General features: G+C 35.2%; 1 protein-coding gene across 2 annotated transcripts in view; it reads right to left on the bottom strand.

The window, feature by feature from the left end:
* PGGT1B (protein geranylgeranyltransferase type I subunit beta) overlaps window positions 1-21,423 on the bottom strand; it is a 64,543-nt gene that overhangs the window by 42,586 nt on the left and 534 nt on the right. The window contains exons 1-3 of one of the 2 annotated variants that reach the window (XM_044662308.1): window positions 13,815-13,954; window positions 9,496-9,614; window positions 1,280-1,347 (exon numbers count right to left, since the gene is read on the bottom strand). In XM_044662308.1, the coding sequence (XP_044518243.1) occupies window positions 1,280-1,347; window positions 9,496-9,614; window positions 13,815-13,954 (327 nt within the window). Of the gene's footprint in view, window positions 1-1,279; window positions 1,348-9,495; window positions 9,615-13,814; window positions 13,955-21,423 lie in introns of those variants that run through there. The other variant, XM_044662316.1, reaches the window with a different exon arrangement.

The following is a 21,423-nucleotide window of genomic DNA, read 5'->3' as shown; positions in this document are numbered from 1 at the left end:
AGCCTGGCCAGGGTTAAACCAGAGCAGGCAAACTGCTGGGAAATCTTCAGCTTCTTCTTCAGTAGATCTTAAGCCTTATCAGTTGAGATACCACCCTTTCCACCCTCTTCTTCGCCTCCTGCCCACTTCCCGGATCCCTCCCGGGCCCTGGGAAACCTAGATAGCTAAGATGATGAACTTCCTAATATCTAGGGGCAGTAGAAACAGAGATGGTGGTTAAATACAAGTTGATAACAGTACAGGAAACACAGGAGGAGCTTGCAGGGTTGAGTTTGCAAGTCTCTATCTCCAAAGACCAGGATCCACCCTGATCTCTAGCCTCAGCGACAGGTAAAAGACCCCAGAACCTCTGTCAGGGTTCTCAACTGCTCTCTCCTGAGTCCGCATGCCTCTCTGGGAACATTCTATCCAACTAACTTATCAAATCAAATGCGAACTTCAAGCTCCCAGAGATTCAATATAACATATGGCAGACCCACAGTACCTTACAAAACCTTTGCTATAGGGGAAATATCCACAGAATGAAGTAGGAGCATCTGAGAACATTAAAGGAAGTCAAAACAAGTACAGCAGTTGCTCTAAGATAGCCATAAAGGGATGACTGAATAAAGTTATTAACTTTCAAATTCCTCTATAACAGTGATTCCCAAAGTGGGCACTACCGCCCCCTGGTGGGTGCTGCAGCGATCCAGGGGAGGGGGGGGCGCAGTGATGGCCACAGGTGCATTTATCTTTCCTATTAATTGCTATTAAAATTTTTTAAAAATTAATTTCCAGGGGGCTAAGTAATATTTTTTTCTGGAAAAGGGGCAGTAGGATAAAAAAGTTTGGGAAAAAGTTTTGGGAATAATCTGGTCCCACCTAGACACCTAAAATATTACCCAAAATGACTTGACACTAATATTTCCCTTTCTTTTCTTCCTATAACTGAACAGTTATTTAGACATGTAAAAAACCATTGTTTACAAAAACAAAAGTAGAGATATTTTTGCACTAAATAGCAGAAAGGGTAAATAACCACTCTCTATAAGTACTGTTAACTAATAATAGTATCTTTGCTGGATTATATTTTCAAGGGAATAAGGAATAGAAGAAAAATCAGAAAGAGTGCATTCCAGAAAATGATTCAGCTTTTACTGTATTAATATGCCATATTAATACATGTAACCTGATTCTAGCTAGCAAAGGATAGTTTTACAAATTTCTCAATTTTCTTTGTACCATATACCTCTGTCCCTTACCCCTCCCCCTTCCCCCCCCAGCAAAAAGCTAAACTAACCTTAGATGGATTGAATGGAATACCCAGGTATGAAGAGCCTCGGAAACCACAGCGATTTAAATTTGATCCTAGAAAGTAAACATACATATTTACTTAAATTAAAACAAAAACCTTATTTTTGCTAAGTAGCAAAACACAGTGCAATATGCAATAAGGGAAAAAATTAGCTATCAATTTTTGTCTGCAGCTTCCAATTTCACTGGCATAGGGAACTTCTGCAAATCCCTCAAATCAATGTAGATCAGCAACTACTATTTAGAGACTTGGAGAGTTGCCATGGGCACTTAGATGTTAAGTGACTTACCCAAGGATACATAGCTAGGTCAGTACATATCAGAGGTGAGAACCAAATACAAGTCTTAACTCTTAAGCTGGTTTTTTAGTCACCAAAACATGCTGATCTGATATATTTACAGATACTTTCAAAAAAATATATGTGCTTTTCATTTAAGTTTTTCTTGTGTGAGGTTAATACAATCCCCAGAAGAATTGGAGAACCCTCAGAGGAAGGCAATCATAATAGTGAAAGTCCTTGGGACCATGCCAAATGAGAACTGTTAAAGAAAGTGGAAATATTGAACCTTGAATAGAGAAGCTTTGGAGGGAAGAACAGTAATTGTCTTCAAGTATTGGAAGGACTAGTGTATATAGAATACCAATTGGATTTCTCTTCCTTGGCCCCAGGGGCAAAACCAGGTGTTAGATAGTTACATCTTATCCTAACAATAAGAGCTGTCTAAAAATAGAATGAGATGACTTGGGAGGTACTGGGTTCCCTCTCACTAGAAGTCTATATGGGTAAAGATGAATGATCACCTGTCTGGCAAGTTGTTAAGAAGACTCTTGCTCAGGTATGAATTGGCCTTTTAAATCCTTTTTTACTCTGATATTCTGTGAAGTTGACAGTTAAAAACTAACATGCTCAAGAGAAAATAATCAGCCTTATACATTCACTCATTAAAATTTCTATTAAAAATAACATCACCCAGAAGTGAGAACTTTATTATTAACCTATGTTAAAAGAGAAGATAGAAGGGAAGTACGGCTATAGCACAAAGAAACAAAATGACAAGTGAGAAGAGAAAATTCAGAAGGGTCTATATATTTTTTAAAAATAAGGTAACATGAAATTTGGCTTTCTAGCTACTCTAGTTGGCATATAATCATCCACACTGTGAAATCAAAGAATTCAGATAAAATCAAAATTAGCATTTTTCCTAAGATACTTCCCTCTCCCATAACCTGAAAAGCTTTTCCTGGAAATAATGTTTTATTATCCCCCAAATTTCTTCTTAAAAAGAAAGTAATATTTTCTTAAAAATGCCTGTTAGTCCTTGTCAGGCCATTCATTTTCTTTTCTGTTCTGCTTTTCCTCATTTTGTTCCATGCCTCTTTCTGATTAATTTTTAATTTAACTAAAGAGGTTTTTAAATTGATTCCAACTAAAATTGGTATTCATAAGTTACAAGTAAGTAGATTCTTCTAGTTTTATTATCCAGACACCTGTCAAAACATTTTTAGTAGCAATCTGCAATAAAAGATTTCATGATTTCATCAAATACTTTGGTAATGTAGGAAATAGAATATTGGAATTGGGACTCGGGAAGACATAAATACAAAGCCTGCTTCACAGATATACTTAACTGAGTGACCCTATTGTCATGTAACCTCTCTCAGCCTCAGTTTCCTCACCTGTAAAATGAATAAAAACAGTACCCACCTACCTCAAAGGGTTGTTTGAGGGATCAAATGAGACTATAGGTAAAACATAATGTGTGCAAAATCTAAAATGCTACAAAAATGTTAATTATCATGACAGTGTTCTCTCAACTAAAACTTTGTTATATATCTACTTACATGAAAAAAAAAAAAAACAAAAACAAACTCAGCTATAGAAGAGAAAGAAAAAAGGAAATAAAGGGAAAAAAAAGGAAATCTCTGCCCTGAGGAATTTTTGCAATTTTTAACAGAGTTCACATTTTACCTAAAATTTTCCTAAGGAGAGATTAATTCCATTCTATTGAACTCAACAAGTATTTATTAAATTCCTGATATTTGCAAAATCTAACAAAAAAACAAAAAGTTATCACATATATTTAAAGGAATCTTGTATATTCTCCTGTGAATAAGGATTGGTCTTAAAGTACTGTCTGGAACATGATAAGCATTATGTGTTAGCTATTGTTATCATTATCATTATTATTTGCTGACTGAATAATATATGCATGGGACACTGTTATAAGGGATCCACTAAGGCTATTTTGCTGTACTGAATCAATCTTTTTTTTTAGCAGTACACAAACTGTAATAAACATACTAAGTTTTTGTTTTCTTGAAATTTTTATCAACTGTGTATGTTGGAATACTGCTTGTGAAAGATGATCCCTTCTAATGCTCTCATCAAGGATGCAACATTACAAAAAATTTAAAAAGCAGTGGAGTAAAGAATGTCATCAAAGAAATCTATGAATGAAAAGACAAAATCTATGATTGAAAAGATAAACTGCATCATGTGATTAGAATGAGGAAGTATCATTTGAAAAGCCATGAATTCCACCAGCATTCTTGTGCCCTTGCTAAAGGGAAAACAAGGAATGTTTTTAACATAAGGGGGTAGATTCCCTGAAATGAGTTCATGGAAGACAATTTTAATACTAGATGGGGAAAGCATAAATGTGATATGACTTTTATCAATGAAGAGACTAACCCACAATGAGATCATAGATCCACTTGACCTTAAGCAAAGCACTATGATAGACCAGGTAATATAACTCTTATGAAAAACTATGGGATCTACTCCAATTTAAAATGCCAATTTAATCATAACAATACAGATTTACTCTTCATAAATTTAACTGTTCGAATCTCTAGAAAAGTGGAAAATGGCCTTTATTTTTCTTTTTTTTTTTTTATATCTGGTGAAGAGGACTAGAATGCTAATCATCACTGCAAACTAAACAAGTTCAAGGAAATTATCTCCCAACTTAAGTGCAAGGGTACTGTTTCAGTTGAAGCCATTACAGAAAAATTCAATCAGGCTACTCCATATTAAAATCTTACTATTAGCCATTAGGCAAGTCATTTAACTCATCAGTTAACCTTACTTAACCTCTTCAAGCAGCTCCAGAATACTGCTTTTACTCTTTGGAATTGAGAGTTGTATTGCAAGTAATTAGAACTGAGAGTTAACTACGTCAATAATATCACAAGTGTGGGGGGCAGCTGGGTAGCTCAGTGGATTGAGAGCCAGGCCTAGAGATGGGAGGTCCTAGGTTCAAATCTGGCCTCAGACACTTCCCAGCCATGTGACCCTGGGCAAGTCACTTAACCCCCATTGCCTACCCTTACTACTCTTCTGCCTTGGAGGCAATGCTTAAGTAAATAAATAAATGAATGAATGAATGAATAAAGTAATACCACAAGTCTGAACCAAAAAAAAAAAGTACTGGTCAAAATAATTCTTTTCAGCCTTTGTGCACTTGCTTGATCTCTAACTTTTTTTAAAGTGGCTTTCATCATACAAAATCATATAATTTTTAATCGTGTTCTGAGTATAGTTATTCAGTGCATGTCAATAATACAACTCTAAAGCTCTTCCTGGCTGAGGCAAAAGCTGTCACTATCAATACTTTTCATAAGAACACATTACAAAGCTTTTTATTGATTTTAACATAAAAATTAATAGATTGTTTCTTAATATGTTAATAGTATCTAACAAGAGCTGCCATATTTTCAAGTAAAATTAGGGTACTATGAAGATGTTCACAATCACTATTATTACTGAATATAATTCTAGAAATCCAAAGGTAGTACAATAAATCAAGATTAACTGATAAAATAAATATAGACAAAAAGGTAAGAAACACAGCTTTTTGAAGATGATAAAATGGTTTACTAAGAGGACCTAGAGATTCTAGGAAAAATTAACAAAACCAATTAATAACTTCACTAAGTAGTAGGACATAAAATATGCCCACAAAAACCATTATCCTTTCTGCATATTACCAACAAAATTCAGATAAAGAAAAAAACTCTATTCAGAAAATATAAAGTAACTAGTCCACTTACCAAGTCACAACAGAAATTATATGACGATAACTTCAAAGCACTCTTTATAGAAATAATGATTAAAATAACTATAGGTTGTAAGTGCTTATGGTTGAGCTTTGCCAATATAATAAAAATGATACTATCTATTAAAATATCTCTGGGAATCAATTCCCTCATCTGTAAACTAAGAGATCTCCAAAATTTCTTCCAATTTCAAATTTTATACAATTTAAATTCTATATATATGTATGTGATTACAAAGAAAGGAGTAAGGGAAGAAAAAGACATCTGAAGAGCTACTAATAACTTCTTTACTATTAAATATTTCCATTTATCTTTTAGCTAACTAAGCTAAGTTGATTTTTCCATATTTCAATATGCAAGAGTATTCAAAGTACTCCTAAATATCTTCTCTACTTTTTCTTTATTTCACAGGGAAATTCTTCTGACATCTACAACTACAAATTAAATTAAATTAAGCTTATGCATATCCAAAGACCCAAGGCATATGCAGAATAAAAGAAAGCTAAAATTCATTCTTTTTTTCCTAACCCTTATTATCTTCTATATATCTCGATATATATCTAACTATATATCTTTACTATCTATTGATACTAGAATTAATAAGGTGAATTGGTTCCAAGGCAGAAGAACAGTCATGGCTAGGCAATGGGGGTTAAATGACTCGCCTAGGAAATATCTAAAGCCATATTTGAAACTGGACCACTAAGCCACCTAGTTGCCCCTACAATGCATTCTTCACCCTATGTGTTCCTAAAAGGATGGTTTTAAGGGACAGTATTCAGAGCACAGTGTGAAATTACTGTGTATTCCTACTTCTGGGATCTGAGTCAGAGACACTATCCAGTCTGCTGCTTTTTGTATTTTTTTTGTCCTTAGGAATCCCCAGGAATGTCTTCCTTTTTAATGGAATTTGGTCAATAAATGCAGAGGACAAGGGTTCTTTTCCTGTGTACATTTCCCTACGACTTAGGGAATGGTGGGGAAGGACCACCTTTAATTAGCTGTTGTATTGTCTTGGGATGTTCAAGAAAGGGGCTAAATAATGAATTCCTAAAAATCTATTTATTAAGCTGCCTGATCCAGATTGGGTCATCCTGGTCACCAGAAAGCCATGGAAATCCATATCACTTTATTGGTTATGATACTGGCCTAAGCAATAAACTTGATGTAATCAATAAACTTATAGTCTTTTTCTAAAAATCAGTCTCTTGAAATAACTTTAATCATAACAGAAGTAAAGAAAGATGAGAACTGGGAAAATTCATTAGATATGTCAATTAAGAAATCACCATTTGTAACTCTGGAGAGAATGATAAAATAGGAAGGCAAATAGCAGTGAATTAAGTGAGAAAAGGATGTGGAGAACTGTGGGAGTAGAAAAACTAAAGAAAAACATATGATTCGTCATGTGATTTGATGGGGCTATGATTAGAGATTTTTGGCTTTAAATGATTACTCTATTTCAAATACGAATAATATGGGAATAGGTTTTGAACAATGATACATCTATAACCCAATGGAATTGCTCATCAGCTCTAGGAGAGGGGAGGGAAAGGGAAACATGAATCATGGAACCATGAAAAAATATCCTAAACAAATAAATACATTTTTAAGAGGATGTGGAAGTACCAATTATATATTTCCTTCTGAAGGAAGTTAGTCACAAAAGGAAGGAAAGATATGGAATGAGAGCAGGATAGATGAAAAAAATGAGAGATTTTTAAGGATGGAAGAGACAAGGGAAGGAAAAGCTGAAAAAGCATATATATAGCATGCCAGGTACTGTGCTAAATACCTTTTTAAAAAAAGTACTATCTTATTTGATTCTCACAACCCTAGGGGGTAGGTGCTTCCATTTTATCACCATTTTACAGTTGAGGAAATTAGGCAAACAGAGGTTAAGTGACTAGCTCAGGGTCATAGAATATTGGAGCCTGAACCTTGTTTAATTATATTATATTATTATAATTATATATTATATATATTATAATTATATATCATATATATAATTATACATGCATTTATATATAAATAATTTAACAAGTAGTAAAAGTACTACTTACTCTACTTGTATCTCTTTCTGGATTTTTTTCTGTGTATTAAGGTACATATATTATAAATAAAATTGATTTTTTTTCTTATCACTAAGCTAGCCTCCACCCAAAAGTCCTATCATAACAAAATATTCATAATACAGCAAATATATCAACACATTGGTCATGTCTGCAAATGTCTATTTTATTGGGCATCTCCAATCTATTGCCTCTTTATTGAGAGGTAGGAGATATGGTGCAAAGTTGAAGTTTACTATTTCCTTCTTTGATCAGAGTTTCTGAAGCCTTTCTTTTTCATTATATTTTTTGTTATCACATAAATTGTTCTCCTGGTTTTGCTCATTTTGGTTATGTCAGTATATACAAGTCTTTCTACTTTTCCCTAAATCTGTCATACTGGTCATCTTATGCTGCAATCGTATCCCATTATAATTCTTTACTATAATTTGTTCAACCATTGTCCAAATGATAAGTACATATTTTGTTTCCAGATCTTTGCTACTACATAAAGTGCTATTATAAATATTCTTGTATATGTGACTCTTAACACTTTACTAGATAAAAGGATATAAGTGTTTTTTGGTTGTTTCCAAAATTTTTCCAAACTGGCTGAACCAATCCATAGCTCCACCACAGTTTATTAATTTGCCTGTTACCCTACCTAACTCCAAAATTTTTTTTCCCAATCAAACATAAAGGATCCTTTATGTGCAGATAAAATATAGAGGACCTGAGGTCCCTTCCAACTATAAGATTCTGTGATCATATGATCTTAGGCAAACACTTCCCTTAGGTATGTTGGGGTAGCCAACAAAAGTTTCAAAAGCAACTCTTTGACTAACCCAAAATCATAATGAGGTTTGAATAGTTCATCTATAAGTAAAGGTGAGCACTCTTATCTAACTCCAGGATCCTACCTTTAGGATTCCTATAAACATTTGCTATTTTAACACACAATTCTATCCTGCAATTTAAGGAAATTTTGATGTATTGAATGCGACCACAAAGGCAAAGCATCCATTTACCTTATAATACTATCATCTTATCATCCCTTCTCCCAACTCCCAGTAAAAGAAATATATATGTAAAGGTTTTATTTACTTAGCAATATCCCTGATGAAGTCCCATCTTACATGAGCAAAGAAATTTTGTTAAGGTCAAGAGACCATGCCAATAAGCAAGGCCAATAAAAAAGCTGAAAGATCTCACCAACAAAGGTGCTACAAAATCCAAAGTGGAGAGTGAAAACTGATGATGAGAGAGAGGGCTCCAAAAGCCAGTCCCTGAGAAAATGAAATGAAATGACATATAACAGAGCAGCTCCATCATAACTTTACTTGGCCAGCTGTTTGCAGAGTCTATACCCCTTGCAAGTACTACAGAAGAAAAATGGCAACAATTATCTATAAGTAAATGTAAGGTGTTATTTCTATTTTATGAGGAGCATAGCATTTTATTACCAGTTAGAGCTCAAAGGTAGGAAGATGACCTCAATTTACCTTGGAAGGGGGCTTAGCATAATGCTTGCCTGAAACTTAAGTGCCAATGAACTAAAATTTCATCACCCCAAACCATAACAGTAACATTACCTTTTATTTAAATAGTAATTTTAACTTTAACACACAAAAGCGTTTTCCTTTAAACTCATTTTATGGTCACAGTGGTCCTATAAGGCTGGAACAGCCAGTTTATTCCCATTTTATATAAGAATAGCACATGGTTCCAGATTTAGTTAAATCATAAATTCCCTGAGGGATTTTTGTACCTCCTCATACACTTAACAGCATGCTCTGCATATAGAAAATTGATTAGGGAATGTTTTGTACCTTTTATAAAAACCTCATTTTAATGAACTATTTTTACCTCATGAAAGGAATAATTATGGTAATTAATTAATTTAAGATAGAATATGCAGAATAGTCCTTAGTTGCTTCCAGGTAAATATATTTCAAAGGAAATGAGCAAAATGACAAAAACAACTCTGAAATTCAAGAAGAATTTGCAAAACTATAGACTAAGTCCAAGAACCAAAAGTACTCAGTATTAAATAATATATATCAAAAATAAAGATGCTAAAAACTCACTCACGGTCTTCTGTAGGAAGAACCTGCAGGGAGTAAATCCATTCTATGATATCATCTTTGTTCACCACATCTAATGAATCCAACATATCCAGCCCAGAGAGTGCAAAAAATGCAATTGTCAACCTAGAATGTATAGGGAAAAGGGCAAAATTCCACCATAACTATCAAACCATTGAACTCCATATGATCATAGATAAAGATGAGCACATTCTAATTTTGTAATACTTTAATACTTTAACTTCGTTCAATCCAATAAAATAATACTTCCTTTCCCTATTAATCATATGGTGAATAAAACATAAAAGGGCATGAGGGAAAACCAAGGCACATGAGAGCAAGACATGAGTTAAAAAATGCAGGAATTCAAAAATAAGAATCTATATAGTCTAATAAAAGGAAAAAAATGTAATACTTAATCACCATTACTAGCAAGAAGTTATAAAATCTACTAAACTCAATTTCCATCCAATCAGTCAAGAATGTTCTTTAGGGGAAATGTTTACTTCTTCAAATAAAAATTAGCTAGAATAAGTCACTTTCAGTACTCATATAAACAACACCAAGAAAGTATCTTTTCATAAAATATGTTTATATAGTATAAATTGCATGATATAGATTACAAATTATTTTTAACAATTTGGAGCAAAGAACAAACATTTGATGAATTCTGAAAAAAAAAACTTAAGATTCATCAGATTTGAGTATTTTCTCTGAATAGATTAAAAATATTTTTATTTCCCCAAATTCAATGATCAATCAGTATTTCAAACAGTTGTCTTTTTGTGTACAGGGCTTAAAATAACTAACTATCTCCTACTACAGATACAATTAATATACAGTATTAACTGATTGGAAAACTTCATTTCAGAATTTTATGATTTTCTATACATTTAACTTAAGCAGAAAAATTTCTATTTCTTTATACATTTTTTGATATCTTACAAGACCCTTGTTTTTCTAGTTTTAAAAATAAAAAATTGGCTATTTTAACTAAAATACAGAAAACTAATATATATGTGAAAGTAAATATGTAACATTTATATTGACAATTTTAAAAAATAGAATCATACAATCATAGATTAGTTCAACCTCCTTATTTTGCAGGTGAGGAAACTGAGATCCAAGGTTAACTGACTTGCCCATGGCCACAAAGGTAGTATTGGAGGAAAGAGATTTTTAAAATATAGGAAAGAAGGTAACAAAAGAAAAACAAACTCAAAACAGTTGAGCGCAGTAATCATTTACTAAAAATCAATACTTTCTGCTCTACAGTCATGAATAAAAATCCTTACCAGTGAAAAGAGAGAAGTAGCAGACAATAGAAATGTATAAAAATTTATTCCCAAATTTTGGGAATTATTTGACCTGGTCAGTTCCAGGACTTAGCCTTCAACTGAACAAGAGACTATAATCCTTCCTGTTTCTCAGTCAAGACTGATAGATGAATCAAAATACATAAAAAATAAGGTCTACAAGTTTAAAATGTAAATTAAATTTATCTTCTGTAGCAATTTAAAGGTCCAATTAAAGGTCCATTAATAAATAGTTGTTTATGAAGTATTAGTGACATTACATCCATTCATAAACTCTACTCTTAATACATCATCTAAACTTTATCAAGGTATTATTTCATGTAACTGATTCTCTTTTCCTTCCCATGGAATGATAAAATGCTGAATCATGATTAACAGTAAGTAGCAAAATTGATGATGATTATACTTCTAAAGTTTTAGAGGACATCTCAAAAACTAGTTTTCACATATGTGTGTATATAAATCTACTCAATTTAGTAAAGTTAAAGAGTATTTTTACACCTTACTCCATACTCCTAGGAGTATGTCAATCAATAGCTGACCTCATCTGGCATATCATTATAAATGCTAAATAACAAATAAATAAATAAATAAATAAATGAATGAATGAATAATAAATAAATAAATGAATGAATGAATGAATGCATAAATAAATGGGTGAATGAAATGAATAAATAAATGAATGAATGAATGAATGAATGAACAAGCAAGTAAATAAGTAAATAAACAAGTGCTCCCTAATTTAACTTGGAGTTATAGACAGAATAGCTTGTTTTCCTGTCATTATGTCCTAATATGCATTTATAGTAACACAGGAATTTTTAGCCACAAGAGAAATAAGATAATGGAAAATATGGGCAATTGGATGTTCTATCACATCTTCCCATTATCAGAATTCAAAAACAGTAAAAATATTATTATTATATAGTAAAATTAAAAATACAACTTACAGATCTCTCTTGAAAGAAGAAATTCAGCTCAATACTATGACTTCAATGGGTATGTTGTTTTCACTTAAAATTGCATTACATGACATTTCAATTAAACAATACATTTATGGTGTTAGCAGAAAAGGAAATCAAAAGGAATTCATATTAATTTAAGATATCTCAGATTAGTAGAAGCAAAAAAAAGCTAACAATAACCCATCTCCATTTTAATAATTTTTCTTCTTAGAAACTGATTTAATTAATCCTCCCAAAGTAATTACCAAGGGGAGAGAATATTATTTGCTAAACTAAAAAAAAAGGCATAAAGAAGTAACATTGAAAAAGTCACACAAATGAGACATTATCAAATTTAGTTTGAGGCTCTCCCTAGAGAGAAACAAAGTCATTTCATTTGTACCAGCAAAAACTCATGAACATGTGAGACTGCTATACTGGTAAGATCTTTGACCACTGGCATCCGAGTGCTTAGGATAGGGCATGGTTACTCTCTGGTCAACTTACAATGGTTAACAATGTTCCTTAAATACTCTTGTTTCCTTTAAGATCAATCACAGGCTTCTCAACTACCATGAGCTATTTATTTACTCTTCCACTCCACCTAGATACACACTGGGACATTTATACTCTGGACCTTGCTTCATCTACTATGTGCTAGGCACTATGCCAAAGTACTGGGAATACAAAAAGAACAAAGGCAGTCCCGGCTCTCAAGGAGTTTATAATCTAATGAACCCAAAACTTTCACTTTCTTAATCAAGAACTTATCATAATCTTCTATCATTCCATCTATCATACCTTTCTCTTGAACCTTTCCTTTACCTTCACAGCAACATCCAATCCTTCTCCTCAGTTCTTTCCCAAGCCATTACCACAGCCTCTGGCTACCCTCTCCTCACTCTTCAATCTTAACTTCATAGTGGGCCTATTCAACTATCCTATGCTCTCAAATGCTTTGTGTCCTATCATTGCTCATCCTCTGCCAAACTCCAGTCCTGGATTACTCTCACAATTAGCCACATCTGCTATCATTTGTTGATTAAAACAACTGAATGAAGTCATGAATCCAAACTGGTTGGATCCACTAAACATTTATGTTATCTAATTTCACCTGAGTGTTCACTATAGCAGGGAAATAACTTTACTTCTCCCTGATTTTCCCCATCTCTTTCCATCAGTATCAAACCATTTCTTTCCTCAGGACTCCCACAGCAGTTGCCTGATATACATTCAGCTGTGAACCTCAGAGCCTCATCTCACATAGCCACATGAATTACTGCAACAGCTTCCTGACTTGAGATTGATTTCTCTGCTTTTTTTTTTTTTCACTCCTAACCATCCTCCACTCGGCTACAAAACTTTTCTCCAGGGAAAGTTAGACCTTCTACTCAATTACTATTCTAACCACTCTAGCTGTCTCCAATATCAAATATAAAAACCTCTCCCTGGTCTTTAAATCCCTTTACAACCTGGCCCATTCCTACTTTTCCAGTCTTAACTCTGGGACCCAGGGAAACTGGCCTGGCAAAGCTTTGCCTCCGGCCCTCCAGTTCTGAGCGCCGTCATTGGCTGGCCACGCGCTCGGCGCTCCGGGAGCCGCTCACTCACCACAGCATCCCGGTTTCCTTGAAGTCCCAGCTAAAGTCCCACTTCCTGCAAGAAGCCTGATCAGCTCCCTCTTAATTCTAGTCCGCTCCCTCTGCTGATTATCTGGTTTGTACGTCGTCTCCCCATCAGCAGTCAGCTCCTTGAGAGCAGGAAGTGTTTTTGCCTTTATTTGTATCCTCAGCGCTTAGCACAGTGTCCAGCTCAGATCAGGCGTTTAATAAACATGCATCGACTGGACTGTGTCTGACACATTAAAAAACGGCACTTAAGAAATGTTTGTAAGTTGATTGCCTGAGGTCGCGTCGAGAAGACGTATCAGAAATGAGATCTGAACCCAGGTCCAAAACCTCTTTCCACTGCACGACACCACAGGCTCCACAGCGCCATCCCAGAGCACGCAGAGACCTGGGGAAATGCTAGCCGCAGCCTCCAAGACTCCCTCAGGCAGTAATTACCTGCTCGTTTCGAGGGAAGAATAGCGCTCAGGCAAGACCTGGAGGCAACGCTGGAAGAATCGGACATGTCTATCCCTTAAGAAATCTAGGCGCTCCACATCTCCGTCAACCAAGGTCAACCGCTCCCCCTCCGCCGCCATCTTGCTCCGGATGCTGTACCACACCTTTCACCGGAAGTTTTTCAACCTCGGAAAAGGAGGCCCCGCCTCCCGTCATCAAGAAAGTGCCCCTGCGCCAGAAATACTAGCGGAGGAATTTTATTGGTTTCCTTCGAACCGAGGCAATTTTAAAACCCTCCGCCGGTCCTGCTCGCAGGTAAGTGACAGAGTATCCTGAGAGCTGGTCATTAGCAGCACGCCACCCCCTAATCCTGAAGTATTGGAAAATGTCAACCACTACAGTCTTCGATTTAAGTTAACGACAAAAATTGCTAGGTGAAAACTCGGTTTCATCTCACTTCTGGTACCTCCTCGTTTACAGAAGAGCTACTTCCTCCCCTTCCAGCCCGGTTCCAATCCCTCTCACTCTTTTTTCTGTTACTGACCCTACAATTCAGGGCACTGTCAGGGCACGAAAGGAGGTGGGAAGTAACTTATCCACGACCACGCTGCTGATTTAGTCAGCTATTCTACAAAACAAAGAACATACATACTACAGAAACTTTCTCTAAAAAGTCTCCCCTTACAATCCTAAAAGACTTATGATGGGGAATCTATTCACCTCCAGAGAAAGAACTGTTGTCTTTCACATCCATGTATTTATGGTTTTATTTTAGGGGTTCAGATATGTATGAGTGTGCTCTTACAAGGGTCAAAATGGAAGTATGTTTTGCATGGCAATAAAAATAAATTTAAGTGTCCCCTTGACTGCTAAATTAATGGAAAGACTCAATGGAGAGGGCACTAAAAGCCTGGAGTCAGGAAGACCCAACTTCAAATTAGTCCCCAGACATTTCCCACCTATATTACCTAAGGCAAGTCAACTTGTTGCCTTAATCTGCTGAAGAAGGAAATGGTTGAACACTCCAGTACTTTTGCCAAGAAAACCTTTAAATGCCTTTCCCTCCTCACCAACATTACCTTCCCAATACCCAGAGATCTGACTTGTGTTTCTACCAGTCTCCTAAAATTGTTCATTGAGGTCAGCAGTAATCTGATGAAATTCCTTTCTCCATCCCCAACCTTCTTGTAAAAATGATTTTACAGGCACAGGTCTGACCATATCACAGTTCCACAGCACACCCCAAACCTTCAATTGTTAGCCATTGTTTCTAGGACAAAAATACAAAGCCCTTAGTCTAGAATTTAAAGCCTTCCACAAACTGGTTGTCAGCCCTGTTACTCAAACCACTCCATTTTCTGACCTCTCTTGTAGCCAAAGAGAACTATTTCCTTAGTTGGAGACTCCCATTTCTTGCCTCTGTGACTTCCTCTATTCCTTAATGGCACTCCCTCCTCAGAATATCCTTGTTTTCCTTCAAGAATTAGCTATTTCACCACCTCTCTTTTAGAATGCCCCTCCTTCACATTTTCTCCTGTTTTGTTATTTTTTTATTTACTTATATTGTTATTTCATTATATTATATATACTTATATATAATGACAATAATTGTTATATAAATATAATATATTTAATAATATATACACTTAATATATAAATATTGTTATATTACTTACTATTATTATAAATAATATTATTTATTATTCTCTGTATTATAATTGTTTTCACCCCCCATCAGAAAATTCTTTGAGAACAAATATCTGTTACATTTTTGTCCTTTCTCCAACATCTAACACTGCCTTGAATGCTGAATTGAATTTTACTTTTCTGTGCCATTACTGTCTCTCTCCCTCCTTAGTATTCCAATCTAACTGCTTCTTGATCTCTTTTATTGGCTCTAATTCCCTAAAATACAAATGTTTCCCCAAAGCACTATGGTCACCTTCTCTGACTTAGAAATAACTTCCACTCTCACAATTCTCTCTATATAAATGACTCTTGAATCTATATATCAGTCTTTTCCCTGAGCTCCTATTCTATAATTCCAGCTAACTGCTGACAGAAATAATTTCTCTGGGCCTCAGTTTCCTCATCTATAAAGAGAAAATTAGCCCAAGTATCCCTAAAATCTCTTTCCACTCTTAACTCTTGATTCTATTCTCTTCATCTGGATGTTCCAAGAGTAATTGAGAACTCAAAATGTTCAAAATCTGATACTCTTCTTAACTTCTCTATTTCTTATCGTATTCTCTGTCACTAAGGCTTAGAAATACAGAAACTCTTTGAATCTTCCTTCTCTCCCCCTTTACACTCAACAGCTACAAGTTGTTACTAACACAAATCCATCCACCATTGTCTTCTAATTGTCAGAGTCCTCCTTTTCCTATTTACATGATTTTAATTTTCTGACTCCATTGCACTCAACCTACAAATATGCCTTATTTTGTAGTTTCTATCTCCACATTAAGGTGGGGCAGTGGACCATGTGCCCGACCCAGAGTCAGGAAGACATATTTCTGAGTTCAACTCTAATCTCTAACACTTACTAGCTGTGTGACCCTGGACAAATCACTTAACCTCATTTGCCCAAGTTTCCCATCTGTAAAATGAGCTGGAAAAGGAAATAGCAAATCATCCCAGTATCTCTGCCAAGAAAAAACCAAATGGAGTCACGAGTAGGACCTAACTAAAACAACTGAGTAACAAAAATCTCAAAATTTCTCAAATGTCCCCTTCATTCACCTCTTGCCTTTTGAACTACTATAAAATCTCCTGATTTACCTCCTTAACTAAGACTCACTCCACTCCAATTCATCCTTCCACAGTTGCCAAAATTATTTTCCTAAAGTGTAGGATCACAGAATTTCAGAATTGTTAAAGGTTCTCAGCAAACATCTCTAGCCTAACCCATATGTGAAGTAATCTCCACTATGACATAGCAGATAAGTGGTCATAAAGTCTACACTATTTCTCAAGGCAAGCCATCCCAGTTTGAAATTCTTCCTGACACTGACCTAAATTTGCCACTTTGCAACTTCCCTTCACTAATTCATTATTCATGACTGCCCTCCAGGGCTAAATATATCAAGTTTAATTCTTCTTCTGTCAGTGAAATATCAAGGTTTTCTTGAGAATTCATTTCTCCAAGTTAAACATCCCCCTTCAATTAATCCTCATATGACAAGTATTCAAGCCCTTTCACTATCCTGGTTGCTCTCCTTTGGATACTCTCCAGTTAATCAATATTGTTATTAAACTGTGGTGCCCAGAACTGAACACAATACTCCAGACAAAGTTTGACAAGGACAATGAAACTACCACCTCCCTTGTCCTAGAAACCATGCCTCTCTTTATGTAGATTGTGATCACAATGGCTTTTTGAAGGGTTGTTTTATCATACTCATTGAGCTAACAACTATAAAATCCCTGAATCTTTTTTATAACAACTGCCAACTACTAACTGCACTTCTTATATCTTGTACCTGCAAAGTTGGCTATTTGTGATCAAGTATAATTCTTTTTGTTATCCCTTACAAATTTAATCTTTTTTTCAATAATCATTTTTATTACAGTGCAGAAATAGCAAACCTGATGGGAAAGCTTTCTGAACTTAAGCTGTATGTTAAAATTTTTTTTTTCTCCATTCAAAATTTAGTGGAAACCTCCAAGAATTTGTGCTTCATCTTCAACAATTCAGGTTGTACCATTGACTTAGTTCAATACATTTTAAAATTATATTTTATCATCTCTCAGAGTAGCAACAGATTTTTTAAAAGAAGAAAGTCCTCAAATGACCAAATGTATTTTCTTATGACAGTTGAACCCTCAGAACACTGTCTTCAGCATCTGTATAACTTTCCAAATTTATTTATCAGCCTGTTGCATTGTGTCTTTCCCAAGAACAGATACTATCTTAAATTTTTTCTGATTTTCTTCTTCTCACCACATACCTAATTTTTTTGGCTTCCTTTTATGCATTGTTTTCCCCTATTAGAATGTAAGTGGGCAAAGACTGTCTTTCTCTCAACTTGTATATGTATTCTCAGCCCTTAGCAAAACGCCTGGTACATGGTAGTAGGGGTGTATGGGTGTTCAAGGAGGACTAGCACCTCTGGTGAAAGGGTTTTCCAAAGCCTTTTTCAGAACTGTTCATCCACCTTTGGTCTCCACTGCCAACTCTCACCTGGGGCTCCAAGAACCTGTAGAATACACAGTGGCCACATCCCAGTAAACCATCTGGGCAGATGGACTAAACCAGATAACTAACAAGTTGGTGAATTAGAGGGGTGTCTACTCTAAGCATAGGAAGACTTCTCCTAGTGGAATGGGGGGATGAGAACAATTTTTTCCAAATGTTGTGGAGCTAGATCAGACATCAAAGACTCCGAGGCTATCTATCAGCAGTCATTCTGACTGCTGTCTTACCACTGGACTTCAATGACTGGAAGGAATGAAACTGATAACTTGGTCTAACTTAAATCCCATTCATGCGCACCCTTGGTCCTCTTCAAAAAACTAAGGACACACAACAAATACACGGTAAGCATTTAACAAATACTTGCTGATTTGACTTGGGTCAGAGTTCATTATAATTTCCTTCAAGAATTAACTTTTGAGGCTCAAGATATGGCACAAACAACACTGTGTCTTGTGTGTGTGTGTGTATATGTGTGTTTATGTGTACTCTTCAGATGTATGTTTTACCAAAGGAGATTCTCATTTCAATAACTAAACCTTTTTCTTTGATAACAATGCTGATAATAAAGTGAGTATATATTTCATACCAAAAATCTTTTATCATATTTTGCACGTTATTATAGATTGTGTGATCTAGTTTTTTCCAATTTCCAAGACACATATGATGAGCTGTTTTCTGTTCTTTCCAAAGACACTAAGCTCAATATTGATTAGGTTAAGGAATCCTTGTGCAGGATTCCTTCAGAGAGATATCAACATTTTCTGGGAAATCAACAGTCTAGTTGCTTTAAATGATCTTTGTTTGAATGGACCAAAGAGAGCTCATTTTCACCTTATTAGATTAGTAGAGTGCTCAAGATAGTCAAGAATTTTTTCTGGACCTGGTCATCCTCTATCCTTCCAGCTTTCTCTCAAATGACCATGTTACAGAAGTCTGAAAATGCCACCTCTTCTACTCAATAAATAATTGATCAAATGAGATGATATACATAAGTACTTTGCAAACCTTAAAAGCACTAGTTATTACTATCATTATAGTTATTTTTATTATTATTACCTCCAGGATAAAATACAAACTCCTCTGTTTGGCACTTAAAGCTCTTTAATAAACTGGCCCTATCCAACCTTTCCAGTCTTTGTATATGTTACTCTCCTCCATACACTGGTACTCAGACAAATGAATATAGCTATTCCTCTTGTTTAACATTTCTAAATCTGTGATTTTGCATTAGCTTTCCTCCTCAGGGTCTGGAATGCACTTCCTTCTCACATTTACCTCTAGGAATATCTGGTCTCCATTATGACTCATATCAAGCACCACATTCTACATGAAGTCACCCCAGATGCTAGTGTCCTCATATAATTATAGTTTTATGGCTAGAAGGGCCCTTAGAGATGAATGAGTCAAACCCCTCATTTTACTGATTAATTCATGGGGATCCAAGGAGGTGAAGTAACTTATTAAAGGTCACACAGGTAGTAGCAGAGCTGGAATTTGATCTTCAGTCCACTGACTCCAAGTTCTGTTTTCTTTTCACTATACCTCACTTTTTTCTATCCTATATGATTATTCTGTATCTGTTTTGTATAAATAAATATCTATATATGTAATATTCATGTGGCTAAGAATGGAGGCTACTTAAGGAATAAGATTGATTTCTTTTACCTCTCACAGTGCCTGGAATGTAGCTGTTTAATAAATGTTAATTGAGAGAAATTAACAATCAAGACAAAAATTATAATTTAGCAAGAGGCAAGATATTCTTTACCCTAAAGGGAACCTTACATCAAAGTTTAACTACAGACATCCAAGCAATGAATTATTGTGTTGGCTCTATGTTGAATGGATTCCTAATTACAAAAAAAGTCTTCCTGGGGAACATAAAAGTATAAGGTTTCCAAGCCCCTTTACCTGAGAATGTTCTCACTCTGAGAAAAAGGGAGAGATAGCTGAGAACTCTTCAGGCTTTCCATCCTCATCCACAAACTCTCAACAAGGAGAAAGGCTTTAAAAGGAGGATTGGAACAGCTTTAAAGAAAGCCAACGGCAGACAAAGCAATAGTACAAAGATATTATGTCAGACATTAAACAAATTTTATAGATTTAGAGCTAAAAGTGACCTTAGAAGCCATCAAATTCAACCTCTTAATTTTACAGATAAGGAAACTGAGGCTGAGGGAGATTAAATAACTCACCCAGGGTCACATAGCTAATAAATATTTGTATAATTTGAACTCAGGTTTTCTTGACTGCAAACCTAGCACTCTATCCACTATGGCACCTTACTCATAAATGGACACTATTTCAAATAATTTTTCAAGGAGGCCTTTTTAAAATGTAATGAATGACTATTAAATAGGGATCCAGACTTTTGAGCATGCACAGTCTGATCTGCCCTGTGCCAGATCCTTAGAGAACCTGTTTCCAGGAATGTGTAATGGAGAGTCCTGACTTCTCTTTGAAAGAACATGATTCTTACTGTGTCCAGTCCCCAATCGCAAAGTGATGAAAAACCTTTTATTTGGATGATGAGATAGAGCTGAATGTACATATGAAAGAGTTAGGGTTAGCCCTATTGTTATGCCCAAATCTCCTGGCCCAGAGAAAAGAAAGAAAGCTATTTTGTAAGTCTATGTTTTTGACATGTTCCGGTTCCACATCAGTAGCCAATTAAAAGATTTTTTTTATCACAAAGTAGAAGACAGCCAGGGACTACTTGTACACACTCTGAAGTGGAAGGCAGAGTACTCCATTACACAGTTTGTTGGTACTGAGCAGGAGTGACTGTGCATGCTCAAAGTACTAGGCCCTACCCTCCCATTTGCCAGGCTTCTGTTACACTAACAATGAATATAAAACAAATATTAAAACTTTATTTCATAATTCCATCTATTTACGATATTCAGGGTACTTAGTAGTTACCAATAATAGAGCCAAAAGGGACCATACAGATTGCTTAGTCTAGTTCCTTCATTTCATAGATGAGGTAACTAAAGCCTAGGAATATTAAATGACTCACCCAGGCTAATACAGAATATAAGTGGCAAAACTAGATTTTGAACACAGCTCCTCTGGTTCCAATTTTGCCTGCTTTCATCTCTGCTATGTTGCTTCTCAATTTTAATGCCTTACTTTGCCATTTCCTAAGTTTATTAATTAAGTTATGAGAAAGAACCTATCCACATCCAAAGAAAGAACTATGGAAGTAGAAACACAGAAGAAAAACATTTGCTTGATCACGTTTCGATGAGGATATGATTGGGGATGTAAACACTAAACGATCACTCTATTGCAAATAGTAATAATTTGGAAATAGGTCTTGATCAATGATACATGTAAAACCTAGGAATTGCTCATTGGCTACAGGAGGGGGGAGAGAGGGAAAGAACATGAATCATGTAACCATGGAAA

The sequence above is a fragment of the Gracilinanus agilis genome, chromosome 1 (assembly GCF_016433145.1).
Source record: "Gracilinanus agilis isolate LMUSP501 chromosome 1, AgileGrace, whole genome shotgun sequence".
Classification (NCBI taxonomy): domain Eukaryota; kingdom Metazoa; phylum Chordata; class Mammalia; order Didelphimorphia; family Didelphidae; genus Gracilinanus; species Gracilinanus agilis.
Note: the sequence above shows the minus strand (reverse complement) of the source record. Positions and strands in the feature narration are given on the sequence as shown.